General features: G+C 56.5%; 8 protein-coding genes across 8 annotated transcripts; 6 read left to right on the top strand and 2 right to left on the bottom strand.

The window, feature by feature from the left end:
• Positions 1 to 840: 840 nt before the first annotated feature.
• On the bottom strand, positions 841 to 4,267 carry QBC33DRAFT_614550 (Pre-mRNA-processing factor 17; the record flags this gene model as incomplete). The annotated part of the gene is made up of 6 exons (XM_060432593.1): positions 3,850 to 4,267; positions 3,522 to 3,677; positions 3,387 to 3,453; positions 3,257 to 3,319; positions 2,652 to 2,673; positions 841 to 2,447 (listed from the first exon to the last, which is right to left on the bottom strand). The coding sequence occupies exons 1-6, from the start codon at positions 3,948 to 3,950 to the stop codon at positions 841 to 843; spliced, it is 2,016 nt and encodes a 671-aa protein (XP_060278323.1). The 5' UTR covers positions 3,951 to 4,267.
• A 233-nt stretch (positions 4,268 to 4,500) lies between these two features.
• On the top strand, positions 4,501 to 6,344 carry QBC33DRAFT_552846 (FAD binding domain-containing protein). The gene has a single exon (XM_060429341.1). It carries the CDS (start codon positions 4,841 to 4,843, stop codon positions 5,915 to 5,917), a length of 1,077 nt encoding a protein of 358 aa, XP_060278322.1. The 5' UTR covers positions 4,501 to 4,840; the 3' UTR covers positions 5,918 to 6,344.
• A 2,159-nt stretch (positions 6,345 to 8,503) lies between these two features.
• QBC33DRAFT_462173 (uncharacterized protein) lies at positions 8,504 to 9,903 on the top strand (the record flags this gene model as incomplete). The annotated part of the gene is made up of 3 exons (XM_060425057.1): positions 8,504 to 8,602; positions 8,668 to 8,901; positions 9,142 to 9,903. Coding segments are annotated over 3 exons (1,095 nt in total), but the record flags the coding sequence as incomplete, so codon positions are not given.
• Positions 9,904 to 10,856: 953 nt separating this feature from the next.
• On the top strand, positions 10,857 to 11,846 carry QBC33DRAFT_552843 (uncharacterized protein). Its single transcript, XM_060429340.1, has one exon. It carries the CDS (start codon positions 11,034 to 11,036, stop codon positions 11,394 to 11,396), a length of 363 nt encoding a protein of 120 aa, XP_060278320.1. The 5' UTR covers positions 10,857 to 11,033; the 3' UTR covers positions 11,397 to 11,846.
• Positions 11,847 to 11,891: 45 nt separating this feature from the next.
• QBC33DRAFT_552842 (ribosomal protein L36-domain-containing protein) lies at positions 11,892 to 12,851 on the top strand. The gene is made up of 2 exons (XM_060429339.1): positions 11,892 to 12,381; positions 12,518 to 12,851. The coding sequence occupies exons 1-2, from the start codon at positions 12,046 to 12,048 to the stop codon at positions 12,605 to 12,607; spliced, it is 426 nt and encodes a 141-aa protein (XP_060278319.1). The 5' UTR covers positions 11,892 to 12,045; the 3' UTR covers positions 12,608 to 12,851.
• On the bottom strand, positions 12,599 to 13,589 carry QBC33DRAFT_552838 (LYR motif-containing protein 2). The gene is made up of 3 exons (XM_060429338.1): positions 13,188 to 13,589; positions 12,977 to 13,117; positions 12,599 to 12,891 (listed from the first exon to the last, which is right to left on the bottom strand). The coding sequence occupies exons 1-3, from the start codon at positions 13,281 to 13,283 to the stop codon at positions 12,817 to 12,819; spliced, it is 312 nt and encodes a 103-aa protein (XP_060278318.1). The 5' UTR covers positions 13,284 to 13,589; the 3' UTR covers positions 12,599 to 12,816.
• A 59-nt stretch (positions 13,590 to 13,648) lies between these two features.
• On the top strand, positions 13,649 to 14,524 carry QBC33DRAFT_581976 (acyl-CoA N-acyltransferase; the record flags this gene model as incomplete). The annotated part of the gene is made up of 3 exons (XM_060431304.1): positions 13,649 to 13,740; positions 13,854 to 14,189; positions 14,296 to 14,524. The coding sequence occupies 3 exons, from the start codon at positions 13,649 to 13,651 to the stop codon at positions 14,522 to 14,524; spliced, it is 657 nt and encodes a 218-aa protein (XP_060278317.1).
• A 324-nt stretch (positions 14,525 to 14,848) lies between these two features.
• On the top strand, positions 14,849 to 16,255 carry QBC33DRAFT_292509 (PLAC8 family-domain-containing protein). Its single transcript, XM_060423348.1, has 3 exons — positions 14,849 to 15,500; positions 15,591 to 15,702; positions 15,803 to 16,255. Exons 1-3 carry the CDS (start codon positions 15,173 to 15,175, stop codon positions 16,098 to 16,100), a joined length of 738 nt encoding a protein of 245 aa, XP_060278316.1. The 5' UTR covers positions 14,849 to 15,172; the 3' UTR covers positions 16,101 to 16,255.
• Positions 16,256 to 16,783: the final 528 nt, after the last annotated feature.

Genomic DNA, 16,783 nt, shown 5'->3' with positions numbered 1-16,783 from the left:
TGCCTTCTGGCGGAACTGGCAAGGGCTCTGGCAAAAGGCCCCGGGATGACTAGTCTCGTAAAAGCATGGTATTTACCGAGATGAACGAGGGCCTTAGCTTCTTACTTCTAGAGACCTGCAAAATGAGTATATATCATGTTTGATATCGCCTCCCCTGACTAGCTCCCCATAGTAGCCTGATAGTAGGAGGGCTGTCCAGACTGGACACTGGTGATGCATCAAAGATTATAACTTAGTATTAGATCCAGACGGCGAGTTTGAACGCGGTGCTGCGGCTATTATCGACAGAGGGGAACATAACTACAACCCCATTCTAAGGCCTCAGAGTCTGCAGACGTCGACGGTACTCTCAGAAACACAACCATGAGCGGATATCAAGAGAGGAAAGTCCTAAGTGAATTGAGATGTATTATTATGTGCCGGCGAGCAGATGCCCCAGTCCCATTTTATCAGCGTTGCTAGGAACCATCGGGGACGTTAAGTGGGAGGGTTGATTTGGAGGGTTGTTTTGGAGGGTGATATGGGCTGCGAGGAAGAAAAGAATACCGGACCCTTGGTCTAATGTTGGGATTTAGATTGGTATGGGAATAGGAGCGGTTGCGTCGAATTCTCACCAATTTTTACTGGACTTCGGGTTTATGCGGTGTAATATACTCGTCTCCCGCGGCGCTCCATGCATATATATGTACAAGTCCTTGTAAAAAAAACCGCCACAAGCGCGGAGCATGTATTTTTTATATTTGGAACCCATCAACTCAAACGCCACGCCATGCCCCAGTTCAATAGCGCCCTTCCCCGCCGCCCGTGCAACCTACACTCACTTATACCCCTGAGCTCGACTCAGTCCCAGAACTTGATGTCGCCGGCCATGCCCGCGGTGACGACCTTGCTCGTCTCCTGCGGGTGCCACTGCACGCAGGTGACGGCCTGGTCGCTGGCCTGGATCTTGTGGTACATCTTGCACGTCTTCCAGTCCCAGAAGCAGACGAAGCCCGCGCTGTCGCCGCTGGCGAGGAACTGGCCGTCAGGGCTGCACGTCAGGTCGGCGGCCGTGCCCGCGTTGTTGTGCCCCCGGTAGCTCTTCTTGCGGTTCTGCCGGAACTTGTCCGTCGCGCCGTACACGACGATCTGGTTGTCGCTGCTCTGGTACGCCACGTACTTGCCGCTCGGGTGCAGCGCCGACCGAGTCATCGGGTACATGTACGGCTCGGCGATGTACTTGATCGGCACGGGGATGTTGTAGTCCCACGCCCGAAGCGACTTGTCGTCCGATGTCGTCATGAACCGCCGGTTCTCGTCTACGAAGGTGATTGTGTTGATGGCCGCCAGATGGTGGTCGTACTCCTGGACCACCTCGTTGCCGGCTCGCGTGTCGAACTGGACAATCTTCTTGTCCGACATGCCGGCCAGGAACTCGTGGGCGTGCTCGACGGACGGGTTGAAGCGAACGACGTGCGGCGTCTTGCCCGTGGTGAATTTGTTGATGCAGACGCCTGTCTCCGTATCCCACAGCTTCATCATGCGGTCAAACGAACCGGACAGGAAGCGCGTGCCCTCGTTGTTGAAGGAGAGGTCCGAAATGGCCTTTGTGTGGCCAGAGAACGTCCGGAGAAGATTCCGCTGGTGGTAGACGTCCCAGATCTTGATGGTGGTGTCGGCGCTGCCAGAGAGCAGCAGATGACCCGAGTTGGGGAAGAGGCGCAACGAAGTGACCGGCTTCGTGTGGCTCCTCCACGTATGTACCAACTTCTTGGGAATGAAGTTCGTGGCGCTCCCAGGCTCCTTCCGTAGGTCGATGTCCAGGTCTTGCGGCACGTGCATGTAGGTCCGACCTTGGTAATCGTACTCGCTGTCGCCGTGGAATGTCGTGGTTTCTTCGCCCATCTCTTCCACCTCCTTCCGTCGGGCCAGCGCCTGTGCCGGGGCTTGTATGACCGTCCCGCTTTCCACAACGTCTCCATCCTCCTCGACAATCTCGTACTCCTCGTCGCTGGCGAGCTCGTCTTCATCGCCGACCTCGATCTCCTCGTACTCGGCCTGCTTGTATTTCGCCCAAGGGCCGACGTACGCATCATCGCCCTCGGCGACGGCGGCCTTCCCCCTCGTCTCGCGGCTCGAGCGTATCCTCGCCGCCTCCTCCTTTGCCTGGGCTCCCGACACGAATTCGCGCTCTGGCCCACCGCGCCTCTCGATGGCGCGGTGCTTGCTGCGGAAGGTGTGTTCGCTCACAATCGTCTCCTGCGCGAAGCCGGTCAGGACGTTCTTCCGCTTCAGCAGGTTCTGCGTAGACTCGTCCTTGAACGGGTTGGCCGGCCCAAGCCGCGGTCGCGCGAGGTCTTCGGCCGTGTACGGGACGACAGCATGGTCCGGTTCGGCTTGCTGGCGGACCACAAGGGCGTCTTGTGGCGCCATATTAGGCGGGTACTCGCTGAAGTCGGCCATCTGCCCTGGTGACCTCACTCTCTCCTGATTTTCTTTTCTCCTTAGATTCGTTTCTCGGGTCGGAATGGGCTGTCGTGAAGGGTTTACAAGCTTCCCGTTGTCATGGGTTGCAACTTTTTTTGGAGCCCAGGTTCAACACTATGCAGTCACGTGATCCAATTCGCAGACGTTCGCGGCGCATTAGAACGGCCAGAGCTTCGGTTGGAGACGGAACATAGATGCTCGGAATACCTAAGTAAGGTAGGTAGTGCATATTATTTTTGAAATCCGCCGTCGTTGCAAGGGAATACATTTCCGACGTCGGACTGGAAAAGCCAGGCCCATGCCATTTGCCATCGCTTGATTGACAGGGCCGAAATGCGCGATATCCCAGACGAGGCTGGCCAAACTCAAACACCGAAAATACAGAGGTATTTGTATCCATAACTCGCACATGGAAACACCGTCCTTTCTCCCTTACCTTTCCTTCCCTCCTGAACTCCCCCCTGACATCTAATCCTCAGATTCATGAGGGTCATACTCGGGGGTTTGGCCATTTCCAGCTCGTCTTTTCGCAATCAGCTCCCCGCTCCCCCCACCCCGCATATAGATAGATATACCATGCCCACCAACGATTACCCAACCACCTCGCCCCCTCTCCCGTGACTTTCACCCTGGCCATGATGCAGGCCGGCCGCCCGAACCCGTCTACGCATTATGTGATCGCAAGTATCGCGCCTTGCCTCGTGTGTGCCGGGATCCCTCCAGTCCCGAGAAGAAAGCCAAACCGATGGGTTCCGCCCCGCTAATGTGCCTCGTCTCTGATGAGAGCCACGATCATGCTGTATAGATAGAAGAAGAACATGACGAGATGGAAACCAAGCTTCGTGAATGATTCCTGCAGCCAGATAACAGATTAGCATAGCACCCCACACATGAAGAGGCGGGCTCCGCGGCGCTCATACCTTCTTGTGCACGTTCAACTTCCGGAATATCTCGGTTGCGTCGAGGAGATGGGTATTGTCCACGATCCTACAGCGAGTCAGCTCGGCTTCCCTTTCCGGCGTTGGGTGCCCCGGGGAGAGCTCGGGGGGATATACTTCTTGATGTTCCACACCAGGAGTGGAAGGTTCAGAAGCACTGGCAGCCAGTATCCGTTGATGAGGAACATGAAAGTTAGGAATCCATGGACGGCGGCTTCGGGGATGATGTACGTGTTCAGGCGGTTGCAGAGGTCTATCGGGTTGATGTAATCACTACAAGTGTGTTGCGGTCAGCTTCACGGTCTCTAGGTCTCCTCCAGATCTTTCTGGCGGGGGACAAGCAGAACAATGACGTAAACCGAGAGACACCGAATGCCGACGGGGTGACAAGCGGCTCCAGGGTATACGGAATAGGTGTGGAGGACAAATTCCGGGAACAGCATACCATTCGAGATCGCTGTACATAATGGTGAAGAACACCTGGAGGAAGAGGTTGACGGCATTTATCAGCACCGCGAAGAGGTATAGCCACGCTTCGCCCGACATTTTGCTTGATTTTCGGAACACAGGTAGAGTATGGGGAGTGTGCGTCGGTCTTGAGGATTGGAGTATGACGTTCGTCGGGGTTTCGCGCGTGCTTTAGGAAGCTTGGTTAAGCACGCAAGAGCTTGGAAGTCGTTCGGCGTTGGCAGCGGTCGCAACGTTTCGAGGCGAGGCTCTTGAGAGGATAATGTTTCGTCCAGAGAAGTTAAATGGAAGCAGGCAGCTTGGAATAAATGTGTCCTCAATGGGCCGGGGCTTCGGGGTTGGATCCTGAGGCTGTTGGCGCGTGGTTGGGTGTACTGGGAACTGAAGAACCTAACTCGATGACGGGACAAAAGGACGGGAACCTAGGATGCGCTTCGAGTCCAATGAAAAAGCCGTCGTGCTGCTGGCTGGGGATGTGGCCCGAGCTCGCTCCACAATCACAAGCCCAAAATGAAGAACCAGCCACTAATTGAGGAAAAAAACCACTAACATGTGCACAGGCACGTGATCAACGTAGTCCTGGTGCCATCAATCATCATGTCGGAGGCTCTTGGTCGATTTAACTGGCATTAGACTCTCGTTTCCCCTCATGATTTTGACCAGTTGACTACCTAGCTTGTTTTACCCCATTAGTTGGGGGCCTGCCCTCAATCTGGACTGGGCAGGATCATGGAGTGGGTACGTATTTTGGATTGGGATTTTGGCAACCGCCATCTAGGTAACTTATGTTCTCCCAGGTCGTAGCATTTCCACAAGATGACTCCCGTCTCCTTCTGGGAACCTGGGGAACGAAGTCGGAGAACAGGGTCGGGGTGCTGTTCCCTTCCCCGCACGATTCAAGTGCCGAATATCTGGTCTAGTGCAGGAGGTCCACATGCCCTAGTTCATTCTCTCGCCCTCTTGCCCACATGTGCAAGGGGGAATCCAACCGAGTGCACAACTCGGGACGTAAAACGGCAAAGATGGCAGGTCCGCCAGAAGCCACGGACCGCCACCCCGTCGTCATCATAGGCGGCGGGCCAGTCGGCCTCTCGGCTAGCATCCTGCTCTCCCTCCGCGGCATCCCGCACGCCCTCTTCGAGCGCCACCGGGGCACCTCGATCCACCCCAAGGCGTGCGGCATTAACCAGCGGACGACCGAGATCTTCCGCGCCATGGGTGGCGGCCTGGCCGCCGTGCGCGCCGCCGCCGCCCCGGACGACGTCAAGGGCCGCACCGCCTGGTGGACGGCTCTCGGCCCGGGCGGCAGGGAGATCTTTCCCCGCGACGCATGGGGCGGTGGCGCTTACGCGGACGAGTATGCCGCGCATGGCCCTACGAGGTACGAGGTCATGCCGCAGAACCGGCTGGAGCCCCTGCTGGTGCGGAGGGCGCGGGAGCTGAACCCGGCGGCGTTGAGGTTTGGGGTCGAGGTCACGGACCTTGTCGTCGACGAGGCGGATGGTGGTGGGGTCCGGGTGAAGGTGAGGTCAAGCAGGGGCGAGGAGAGTGAGGTGCTCGCCCGGTTCGTGATCGCCGCCGATGGCGGGAGGAGCGTCACGGACAAGCTTGGCGTGCCATGGATCGGTGAGAGGGACGTTATGGATATGGTGTCGGTGCACTTCCGTTCGCCGCTCAGGTCGCGACACCCGGATCCGCGCAACTTCATCATCTGGTTCACTCACCCGGACCAGGGAGGTAGTGTCAGGACCGGGTACCTTTACCAGATCGGCCCCTGGCCGTTCGACAGTCCGGAGGCACGAGACAGCGAGGAGTGGGTATTTTCTTGTGCGCCGACGGCATCGGACCCGAGCAAATTCCATCGGCTGGTTTTACCCCTCGGTAGATGCAGACGGCGAAGGGGTTCGAGACAACCATGGTGGGCAGTTATTGGGCAACGGCGAGCTCGTCACCGAGTTTTTCAAGCCGTCCACCATCCCGGGCCATCACATTCCACACTTGTGGATGTCCCAAGGCAGGGCAGACCGTTGCGATCCGCGATTTGATTCCGTTGAACAAATTCTTGCTGTTGGCAGATACTAGCAGCGCATGGGAGTTTCTCGAAAGTGATCTCGTCCATGTTGAATTGGTAGGCGAAAATGGCTGGACAGATGCTTCTGGAGAATGGAAAGGATTCATCAGCGCAAAGGCCGCCATCCTGGTCAGGCCCGATGGGATCATCGCGTGGAGAGACAGCTGGGACCAAGGGCTCGCGGAGAAGTGGTCAGGTATACTCGATCGCGCACTCTATGCGACCTCATGAGCTGGCCTGCAACTGCAGGGTAGACGTAAGATTGGTGATTGATCGCCAACCCATACCACCTAGCCACGGTCCATTCTCGTCAGTACTCCCACGAAGGGACCAGGGGACTGCATTGAAAATACATGAGTATATATGAGCCACTAGCCAAAATGAATCCCACCAACTTGCCGTTGCACAACCCCTAAACCATCTGATTTTGTCATTATCAAATTGGGATATAGTGCCCCTTTCCTGATACTCGTAGTCGACCTCCCAATGACATCTTTCAGACTCTTCTCGTTGGTATTGAGGCTTGATGAGATCAAGTTCATGGTGCTTGCCTGGCACACAGACGAAAGCCCATTGTGATGGTGGCACACATGCCTTATAGGTGGAGGTGAGCCAAGGTGAGTAGCTCTGTTCTCACCTTGCACTCAGATTCTACCCCAGCTTTATTTACTGTCACAAGAGTGTTGCAGCAGACGCGTGCTGACGTGGTGGTCAACATCTCACTCGATATTCTCAGATATCGCGTTGGCCTTCTGGTCTGTTCCCTTTTCTATCCACCAACCTGTTTCCTTTTCCACCCATTGGTCTGGTACCTCGTCCATTTTTCTCGGCAACATCGTCCTTTCCTCTTCGCCCGCCCGCCCATCCACAAAGTATCTAGCCTGCAATCCAACTCTCTCTCGACCAAACCTAAGCATCCTTCCGGCGCGATCTGTCTTTGATATCTCGGGTCAAGCTTTCCTCCGGCGCAGTCCATCTTCGATATCTCCAGTAAACACTCCCTCCGGCGCAGTCCATCTTCGATATCTCCAGTAAACACTCCCTCCGGCGCAGTCCAACTTTGATATCTCCAACAAGCACTTTCTTTGCCCTTGTCTACTCTCACGGGCACTGCGATATTTTGCCTGGTAAGCTCCCCTACCGCACATCTACCGCACATATCACATATCCAGAATATCCCCAGCCTTCTCTCTCAGCTCCCCAACTGACCAGCAAACCAAGTCAAGAAAGGATCCCACCTTAGGACTGCCTTTACATCCTCGACCACTTCTCCCTCCTCTACACAAACAACAGCACTTCCTCTCGTCCCACACCATCCCACACCCATCCCGCTCCTTCATCCAAGCAACAAGCAAAAGTAAGTCAGTCGCCAAGGGATTCCAGCCTTGATATCTCCTCCTACCACGTTTCCCCTCCTTCTTCCACAGACAACGGCACTTCCTTCGCTCCTGCCCCAACTCCACTTCTTGATCCAAGAAGTGAGCGAAAGTAAGCCACCAGGGAATATCCTCTCGGACCTCCTTTGATATCTGATACCTCTGCCTTTCCCCTTCTTCCTCCCACAGACAACATCACCTCCTTCGCGCCTACCCTAACCCGACTTCTTAATCTAAGAAGTGAGCGAAAGTAAGCCACCAGTGAATCTCAGCTCAGACCTGCTTTGATATCTCCTACTTCTGCCTTGCCCTTCTCCCTCCCACAGACAACAGCACTTCCTCCGTTACTGCCACATCTGTCCTGCACCTCCCCCCAAGTAGCAAGGTAAGTCACTAGCAAATCATCGCCTAGGTCTGCTTTGATATCCCACCTTGCCCTTCAATATCTGCCTTTGCCGTCTCCCTCGGTGAGACCACGACATTTTGTCTGCTACTACATACAGCTCACCCTTACCCTTCTACCTTCGGTACAAATCTCCTGGTGCAGCCTCTAATATCGCCAGACAGGACTTTGAGCAGGTCGCCGTTCTCACTGCTGTGTGCATGCCAATCTCGCCACTGCACTGCGTCTTCCGTCGTCTTTCTCGTCGTGCTTGCCGCCATCTTGAAGACAGACTTACCGTCTTTACCAAGTTCCTCTCACCTTGGTTGCCGGTGACCTTCGGTACGTATCTCCTAGACCCATCCATATACAGGCATTATTACCACTATTGTTCGGACTACCTACCCTTCACATCTCCTATCTCGCTGTGTGCAGCGGCGTCTTCCCTTGGCAAGATATCTTGCATCCCTTCTCACATCCCCTTCTCGCCGTGTGCAGCAGCGCCTCCCCCGCAATCAACTTTGCAGTATTTCTCACATCTTATCCTCTGCAGTACCCTCCCTACTCAGCTTTTACTCTATCACCTTAATCAAACATGGATCCCTCGTCGTCCTTGCCGTCGGACCCATCCTTAAAATACAAAGCGCTGTCACAGGCTGGACTTTCTTGCCCCTCCATCACCAACTCTACCCCCATCCAGCCAGGAAATATCCAATCCTCCTCGATGGAGCCCTATCCTGGAGTTCCTTACACCAGCCATGCCAGGGATTTCGAGTTTAGATGGCTCAACACGGAGATGACCATGGTGGATGGCACGGTGTATTGCGAGCACTTGATCCCAGCTAAGACGGTATTCGGTATTCCTATCGTCCTGATCCACGGCGAGTTCCATACAGGATCGGTAAGTTTCAATGCCTAGTCCACACAAAAATTCCTCAAAGAAAAAGACACTGACATCAGTCTCAGATCTGGCTCAAGACAGCCGACAACCGCCCCGGATGGGCAAATTACTTCCTTAGCCAGGGCTACTCTGTCTATATCATCCACATCCCCCCCACTAGACAGTCTTCTGGCATGCTCTCACAGGTCGAGAATGTGATCCGGCCAAACATAGAGCTGATTGAGAATGAGGCCACTTCGCTGGCAAACTCGGCGACAGCAGACTGGGGCACGGCGAAACTCCACAACCAATGGCCAGGGGTAAGTCATGACCAGCCCTTATCTTCCTGATTCCCCTCCTGCCTTTTACCTGGCTATCCCTTTGCCCTTTACCACACTTGTTACTCTGTCTTCCACGTGCTGTACTGCCCTTGTCCTTTGTCCTTGTCCTTGTCCTTGCTGTTTCCTTGTCTTTTACCCTGCATACCATGCTGCCCTGCACCTTGTTGTTCCTACCCCTAAAATAGGTATCTGGCCCATACTAACAATTCGTGCTTGCAGACTGGACGCTGCGGAGATCTGATATTCGACCAGTACATTGCTCGCCTCACCCCGCTGTGCTTTGAACCCCCAGAGAGACAGTTGCTGGCCCAACGGGCAGTAGCCAGTCTCATCCAGATGACAGGCCCAGCAATCCTGATAGGCGAAGGGACAGGAGCCAACACAGCCTGGCTAGTTGCCGATTACAAGCCGGAACAAGTTCGTGCTGTTCTTGCCATTGAGCCTAGCGGGCCTCCTTTCTGTCTGCCATACGAGGATGACGAGGACAACAAGCGCCGATACACCCCCTTTCTCCGTCATGTGCCAGGGCTTCGACGCTATGGCCTCGCCGACATCCCCATGAACTTTGATCCACCGACGGTGATCAATGACATAAAGGACTTGGAGGATCCTACCTGGAGCCCCCTTAATGTCTCCCAGGTGATGCGGAAGGACGGCCCAGGGTCCTACTACAGCCAGCAGGCTGATGGCATTGTCGGCCTCCACAATGGCGATTCCCTCCAGGCTAGAGAGGGCCAGGAGAGCATAGGCGACAAACCAGTCCGCAAGCTGCCGTGCCTGCAAAGAATGGCCCACGCGGTCATCACCACAGAATGCAGCCCGCACAGCCTGTACGACTGGGCCACAGTCAAATTCCTCCAAGAGACGGGCACCCAGGTAGAGCACATTGAGCTGGCCAAGCAAGGCATCCACGGGAATGGGCCGCTGTGCTTTTTAGAGAAGAACAGCAACCAAGTCGCTGCGGTGCTCCACAACTGGATCCAGAGGAACGTCGCCATGGTCGCAGACTCCGTGCTCCGAGTCACAAGCGTCCAGAGTCTTTTCACGCTGAGCGGCATTGGACAAACGGGATCGGCCGCGGGAGCATCGGGAGAACTTGGCGAGCTCGCGCCGCCATTCAATCAGATGCGCGTCTCGGCGAACAACCACGGCCAGAGAAGCGGTAAGTTTATCTCGCAACACCACCACCTCGTACGTTCGACTAACGGGCACCCTCGCAGTAGAACTTGCCAATGTCCCGGCGCCCGTGGTCCTGCCTCCCCGTGGGGGTTCAAGGGGCCAGCAGGCGGTGCCCACGCACCCACCCCGCCTGGCCCACCAGGCGGGGGGTTACCCCGTGGAGCTGCGGCCCTCTGCGCCTCGAGTCCCCTCCGAACCCCTGGCAGGGCCAGCCAGCGGGCCTCGTCTCGACACCCGCGGGCCCTTCGCACCGACCCCGCCCTCTCCCAGCGCCTCGCCTTCTGCCCTCGCGGGCCACGCTTCGGGGGGCCAGTCAAACGGCCCCATCACCCGGGTCGCCCGGGTCGCGCCCGCCCCGCCCGCCGCTCCCGTCCGCCGCGTGCCTCTCCTCGGTCCCGCGCCTCTCGCCGCCCCGGCCGTCCCCGCGGCGCCCGTCCTGCCCGTGGCTCCTGCTCCGCCTGCGGCTCCCGTCTCCCCCGCGGCGCCCATCCTCCCCTCGGCCCCCGCCCCTCCCGCGGCTAGCGCCCCCGTCCCCGCCCCCGCCAGGGCCTCGTGGCCCAGGCAGGCGTCGGCCCGGGCGGCCGAGCAGCTGAGCGCGACGTACGAGACGTACGGCGTCGCCCCTGTCGCGGTGCCGAAGCGGCGGCGGCGGCGGCGGCAGGAACGGGAGGACGGCGGCGACGGCGAGGAGGAGGACGACGACAGCGAGGAGGAGTACCGGCCCGTGAGGAAGCGGCCGACGACCACGGCCGGGAGGCTCGCTGCGCGTCGCCCGCGGCGCGAGCGGTGAGTCTCGCCCCTGCCGGTCGGCCTGTCTGCCCTCGTTGCTGTGCGTGCGGCTTTTCTTTGGTGGCGGTGACTGTGGTGGTGGCTGTGGCGGCTGTGGTGGTGGTTGTGGTGGAGGTGGCGGCTCTCTGGCTTGGTTTGGTCTGATGATGGCTTCTGCCGTTTTGGAGGACCGGCTCCTACCATTTGCCGCGGGGGTCCCTGCCTCTGGTTTTCTTTCTTTTTCTTTCTCTTGCAGGGGCGGCTCTTGCCTTGGGGTTGCGATGGCACTTGCCAGTTTCACAGGAGCTCTCGCCACTTTTCACGGTGGTTATTTCCTTGGTTGCATTTTAGACTGGTGGCTCTCGCCTGGGGCTTTCAGGGGCTGTCGCCCTTTTCAGCCTGGTTCCCGCCCTGGTTCAGGATCACTCCTGCCCTGGTTCTCTCGATGGTTCCCGCCCTGGTTCAGGATCACTCCTGCCCTGGTTCTCTCGATGGCTCTTGCCTTTGGTTTTCGGTTTCCGACATGATAAAGGGGGCAAGGGGCTAGATAAGGGATATGGAAATAAAAGGAGTTGGGGGCGTTGGCAAATGCATCGAGATTCCAACTAGACTCAGACCACATGCATCTTGTGATTAAGTGTACTTGACTATATATACCTAATGAACCTCACTGGCACGATAGGTTTCAGCGAACCTTTGGGAACTAGAAGGAGAGAAGTGCTTGGGCACACTCGGCTGAGCTGCGCTCCATCCTCACCAGGACAGGAGCCTTCAGGGCCCGGGGGACCCAAATTACCAGAGGAGCTTGCCCTATGCAGGTAGGTAGCTAGACGCTGATGTGGGGATGGATTTGCCACTGGGTTTGAGGATCTGGGCTTCTATTTATCTCACAAGTCCAAATCACCACCGGAAGCTGATGATGGCATTGTGGCTCCAAAATACATGCAACAAACATGCCAAAGTGGATGAGTTTGATGATGGTGTAGGTATCTGGCAACCACAAACAAGCAGTTGTTTACAAGGATTGTCACGTGAATCTAGAAGGATGACTAGGCCCAGAAAGTCTAGCCCCTGCAACACCTGCGCCCCACATTGCGATTCAACACGCGGATTTGGCGACGACCCGAATTATTTGCTGCAGACGACTCATTCAGCAGTACCCCGTATTCAGGAAGCATGGCAGGCTCAGTACTGGCCTCCGGGTCTGCATCCTTGCGGACATCTTCCGCTTCCGTCCTTGCCGCCTCCCTGCGAGCAATGACGCTCGCACCCCGGATCCGACCAGCTCAAGCGACGGCGCATCAAGTTCGGCATCTCTCCTGGACCGCTTCTCCCTCCCCGGCGAGCCGACAATTGACCATACGGACCCCGATGAATGCGGTACCACAGACATCGACGGCCGCAGGGGCTGTTTCAGAGGCAAGGCCGTGTGGCGTGGTGGCCTTCCAGCAGCAGCAGACAAGAGGCATGAAGGTCCAGAGCTCGGTGAAGAGACGGTGCGAGCATTGCAAGGTGAGATCTTCGGTTTGCACTGGCAGTGGTTTTGGGGCACAATTCGGATGAAGGAACAGTCTGTGATGGGCAAAACAACTCACGAGGAGCCTACGGCAATCAATGGCAGTTGGCTAACACGTGGGATTCCAAACAGGTCGTTCGACGGAAGGGAAACAAGCGACACAAGGGTTACATCTACATAATCTGCCCGGCAAACCCGAGGCACAAGCAGCGGCAAGGATAGATGGGGCGGCAACGTTGAGATGACCATATCGGAAGCCTGCTTGTGTTTGAAGTCGTAGGCCTTGTACAACAACTATGGGGACGTGGGCAGCTCGGGAATGTCTCTGCTAGAAGAGGATGGCGGCCGAAGGGATGAGGGAAGGCGAGAAGGCGAGAAGGGGAAATCTGGAAGCGTGAAAACTAGCCATGCCGTTGCATTGCCACTACAGACTATAGACCCTCAATATATCTCTCCATGCTCTCCCATTCCGTCTTGCCCGTCGAGAGGAGGTACCGGATATGACCCTGTGGTATCGTCGTTAGCCGAATTGGCAGTAGAAATACGAACTCGCAGCACCTGTTCCCCAAGCTTGACTGGCGCCAAACGTACCGTGTCGGTGACTGCCCGGTGCCTCTCAAACTCGCCCCGGACAAACCTCAGCGTCTCGGCGCGTGTTGTAGGATCATTGATTCGCCGCGTGGAGCGGACGATGGTCCTGTAGAGGGAGAGGGCCCTTGCGCGGAGGAGGAACTATTCGGCAGTGTCAATTGCAGGCGGTCCAGCCGTCTCGGGGGCAGGGGTTTCAGGAAACGGGACGGACATGATCCAGGCTCACGGTTGCGCCGAGGCGCGACCGGGATGGGCCGGTGGCATAGCTGCGAATGGAGTGCCACAGGAGCGGGCGAGGAGGGAACATCAAGGCGACATTGATGCGAGAGCGAGTCTCTGCGTTTGCGCTACGGGTACGGCAGCCGGGTAGGTATCAAGGCGGAAATGCTTCCCTTTTTTGGGCGGCTGATGGCTGGATGTCAACGCCAAGATTGCCGTCGCCTTTTTTTGCTTGTCGGCTTCCACTCAGACGTCACTGCCGAAGCTAGGGCCACCTGAACTTTTCCCGAAGGCGCGTCTCACCGTGTCTTGGATTCGGCCGAGAGAATAGATCAGATACCAATATCACGGAAGCAATAAGTCGTCTTTTAGCCTGATACAAGTTAGGTTTACTTGTATTTTTTTTGGCTTAGCCCTTTCCCCCCGTTCATGCCCCCGACCTGTTCGCACGCTATGCCACAACGCCGGCGAACCCCGACAGATGCTCTCGATGCTGCAAACCGGAAGACTGACGAGCAGTTTGTCGAGGAGTACTTGAGATCGACGTGAGTATCTGGTCTGCTGCAATTGAACGGGCGACCAAGAAATGCAGCAGGCCATGCTGATTAGCAGTCCCTTGTGCTGGCTAACATTTCGACTCTTGATTGATCCTTGCAAGTGACCCGGACACGCTCTGGGTGACGACATGGACACACCCCCGGTCAAACCAGACATTCACGCTCCAATTGCTGAGGTCGGAGAATCTCAGTGACGGAGAACTGCAGGCCTGCTTCGACCTCATTGCGGAGACAAGCGAGGCGGACTACAGGACCTCGAGCGTCAAGTGGCGGCCAGACAAGAAGCTCAAGGAGATGAAGTCAGCCGAGCTCCGGTACATCCTGGTCCGGGACGGGGAGGGGGCCATCGGCGGATTTACCTCGCTGATGCCGACGTACGAGGAGGGCCAGCCGGTGGTGTACTGCTACGAGATCCATCTCAAGCCCGAGATGCGGGGGTTAGTCAGCCCGGGTTATCTTCCCTAGTCTTGTGCTTTTGCGTGGCCTTGTGGTTTATTATCACTGGTGTCTTCATCAACTGACGGTAGGAAACCCCCGCACCAGTACCGGCCTCGGCGAGCTGCTCATGGGCTTTCATTCAACGGTTGCCAAGAACCTACCGCCCATCACCAAGGTCATGCTGACCTGCTTTCTGGCGAATGAGCGCGGGTTGGACTTCTACAGGAAGCTGGGGTTCGAGACGGACGAGATCTCGCCAAGGACGAGGAGGCTGCGTACCGGGGAGATCCAGCCCGACTACGTCATTCTGAGCAAGCCCGTCAGGAATGTTTGATTCATCGGGGCATGCCCGGACGACGAAATAATGGAAATCTGTCTGGTGCAGGTATGACTGTGACTCGACGGCTTGGAATGCAACGCGCCGGTGCGGCTGGATCGGACGCATCACGCCGCTGCTCAGCACGGGTTTATTTGGGTTCACTCGCCCTTTCCAATGGAAAAAGACGGCCAATTTGGGAAGCAGAAGAACAACAACAAATTAACAGGCTACCGGTATATCTTCCAAGAAGAGATCCTCATGGCCGACGGCAATCGTTGACCTATATGTTTGTTCCCCACAGCCACAACTCACCACTTGGCCTCCCCACCTGGAGATTGGGAAATGGGCGATCCAAATGAGCATCGCCACCCACAGCGTTTCAGCCCTAGAGCGCTAAGGCCCCTTGGTTCGTGTTTCTTGGTGCATTGGCAGCCGATTTGATTGGCTTTCTCAATGTCAGCTCATGCCTAGTGTAGTGTAGCCGTGGTCTGACAGCTTTGGTTACCTAGTTAGCATGGTAAGCTACAGGGTATGTATAAATGAGCAAGACGCGCCAGTTGGGCAACAGCATTCTTGTTCCAATTGACCTCTGTCAACTCAACTCCCAATTTTGCTCCACAAGGCCATATTTGTTATTATTCTTTTGCCAACGAATCCTCTACAATGGCGGACCCATCGGCTCAGCAGACGCACCAGCAATACTACCAGCAGCAGCAGCCTCAGCAGCCGCAGGCTCAAGTGTATGACCCACAACAATACCAGCAGCAACAGCTGGCGCAGCAGCAACAACTACAACATCATCAACAGCAACAACCAGTGCTGGCCCAGCAGCAACAACACCCCCAGCAGGTTCAGCAATACCACCAGCAGCAGCAGCCTCAGCCCCAGTATGCCCAGGGCCAGAATGCCGCTACCCAGGAGTGGCAGAACAGTCTGATGGACTGCGGTCCCTGCGAGACTTGTCTCTTGGGCACCTGCCTGCCATGCATCCGTAAGTTTTGCCGCCCGTCCCAGACCCTCCCAATGGCCTCGCTCTAGCTCCCACGAGATTCGCCCAGCTAACGTCGGCGTAAAACTCCAGTCCTCGGCAAGACCTCGGAGCGCATGAGAGACCCGACGATGCAGTCCTACGAGACCTTCAACAACGACTGCATCATTATGTGTGCCATCACCTACTTTGGCTGCGGCTGGATGTAAGTACACACACAAACACACCATTGGATGCCCAACTTCCGAATCCCCCTTCCGTCCTCGTTTTTTGGTTCCCCTCGCTGACAAAAACGTCCCCCACAGCTACGCCATGCTCAAGCGGTCCGAGATCCGCGAGCGCTACGGCATCAAGGGCGACGGCACCGGCGACTGCTGCGCCGCCTACTGGTGCGCATGCTGCGCGCTCATCCAGCACGACAAGGAGGTCATCGCGCGCACCAGCCCGGCCGCCCCCGTCGCCCAAGGCTACCAGCCGAACAAGGAGGGCATGGTTGTTCCTGCCCCGCACCAGCAGCAACAGCAACAGCAACAGCAGCCGCAGCAGCTCCAGCAGCAGCAGCACCAGCACCCGCAGCACCAGCAACAGTCGCCGCTGCCGTAGAAAGCAGGGGGGGCCGTTGGGATATGCCTGTCGTTGAAGCCGAAAACGACGTCGTTGGATACAGTGCTCGGACCGAGAACCTTTTCCTTCTCTCTTTTCTTTGAAAGTTCCTGCCGCAAGTCCTGCGATCGGACGCAGCCCCTGGGCAGTATGGGGTTATTAATACATGAGGTGGTTCGTGGTGGCCCTGAACCAACGGATAATGAGTGGGCGGTCCTACACCCTGAAAAATGGGACCTGGTGATTTCGTATACCCAATTTGACTTGGTCTGTAGCTTTCTATCGTCTAGTTCAGAAACTTGCTTCGCAGATGCTTCAATGCCTTGCTCTCGTTAGGCTGGGATTCGTAGGTCGAAGAACGAACTTCCTCCACGTGCGTATGTCGGGCTTGATGATCCGCTCCTTTTCTTTCGGTGACAGTGAGAGCCGCTTGAAGGCTCGTATTCATGGTGTCTCAGTGAAACCGAACACAAAAGATAGGTTGGAAAGTACGAATGCCTTAGAATCTCTTGCACGGCTTGAATATGGGTATCTGACCGTAACCCAGTACGAGAAAGACGTGACACAATATCATCTCAAGAGGCAGCGACAGACTGGCGATGATAAAGCGAATATTTTGTCTTGATTTGACACTGCCCCATGCATAGGCCCGATACAGCGCCGATAGCCCATCACCTCTGCTC

Source organism: Phialemonium atrogriseum (assembly GCF_030411735.1).
Source record: "Phialemonium atrogriseum strain 8032-3 unplaced genomic scaffold QBC33scaffold_47, whole genome shotgun sequence".
NCBI classification, from domain to species: domain Eukaryota; kingdom Fungi; phylum Ascomycota; class Sordariomycetes; order Cephalothecales; family Cephalothecaceae; genus Phialemonium; species Phialemonium atrogriseum.
Note: the sequence above shows the minus strand (reverse complement) of the source record. Positions and strands in the feature narration are given on the sequence as shown.

Bases quoted from the DNA above. Each gene is read 5' to 3' on its own strand.
- QBC33DRAFT_552838 (XM_060429338.1), bottom strand. From the start codon at position 13,283: ATGTTCCCTCCTCGCCCGCTCCTGTGGCACTCCATTCGCAGCTATGCC. The intron at 13,118-13,187 runs GTCCGTCCCGTT...ACTGCCGAATAG, and splicing joins CAACCGTGAGCCTGGATCAT to TTCCTCCTCCGCGCAAGGGC. The intron at 12,892-12,976 runs GTACGTTTGGCG...ACGATACCACAG, and splicing joins ACCGGGCAGTCACCGACACG to GGTCATATCCGGTACCTCCT.
- QBC33DRAFT_552842 (XM_060429339.1), top strand. From the start codon at position 12,046: ATGGCAGGCTCAGTACTGGCCTCCGGGTCTGCATCCTTGCGGACATCT. The intron at 12,382-12,517 runs GTGAGATCTTCG...GATTCCAAACAG, and splicing joins GACGGTGCGAGCATTGCAAG to GTCGTTCGACGGAAGGGAAA.
- QBC33DRAFT_552846 (XM_060429341.1), top strand. From the start codon at position 4,841: ATGTGCAAGGGGGAATCCAACCGAGTGCACAACTCGGGACGTAAAACG.
- QBC33DRAFT_292509 (XM_060423348.1), top strand. From the start codon at position 15,173: ATGGCGGACCCATCGGCTCAGCAGACGCACCAGCAATACTACCAGCAG. The intron at 15,501-15,590 runs GTAAGTTTTGCC...GTAAAACTCCAG, and splicing joins CACCTGCCTGCCATGCATCC to TCCTCGGCAAGACCTCGGAG. The intron at 15,703-15,802 runs GTAAGTACACAC...CGTCCCCCACAG, and splicing joins TACTTTGGCTGCGGCTGGAT to CTACGCCATGCTCAAGCGGT.
- QBC33DRAFT_552843 (XM_060429340.1), top strand. From the start codon at position 11,034: ATGATGGCTTCTGCCGTTTTGGAGGACCGGCTCCTACCATTTGCCGCG.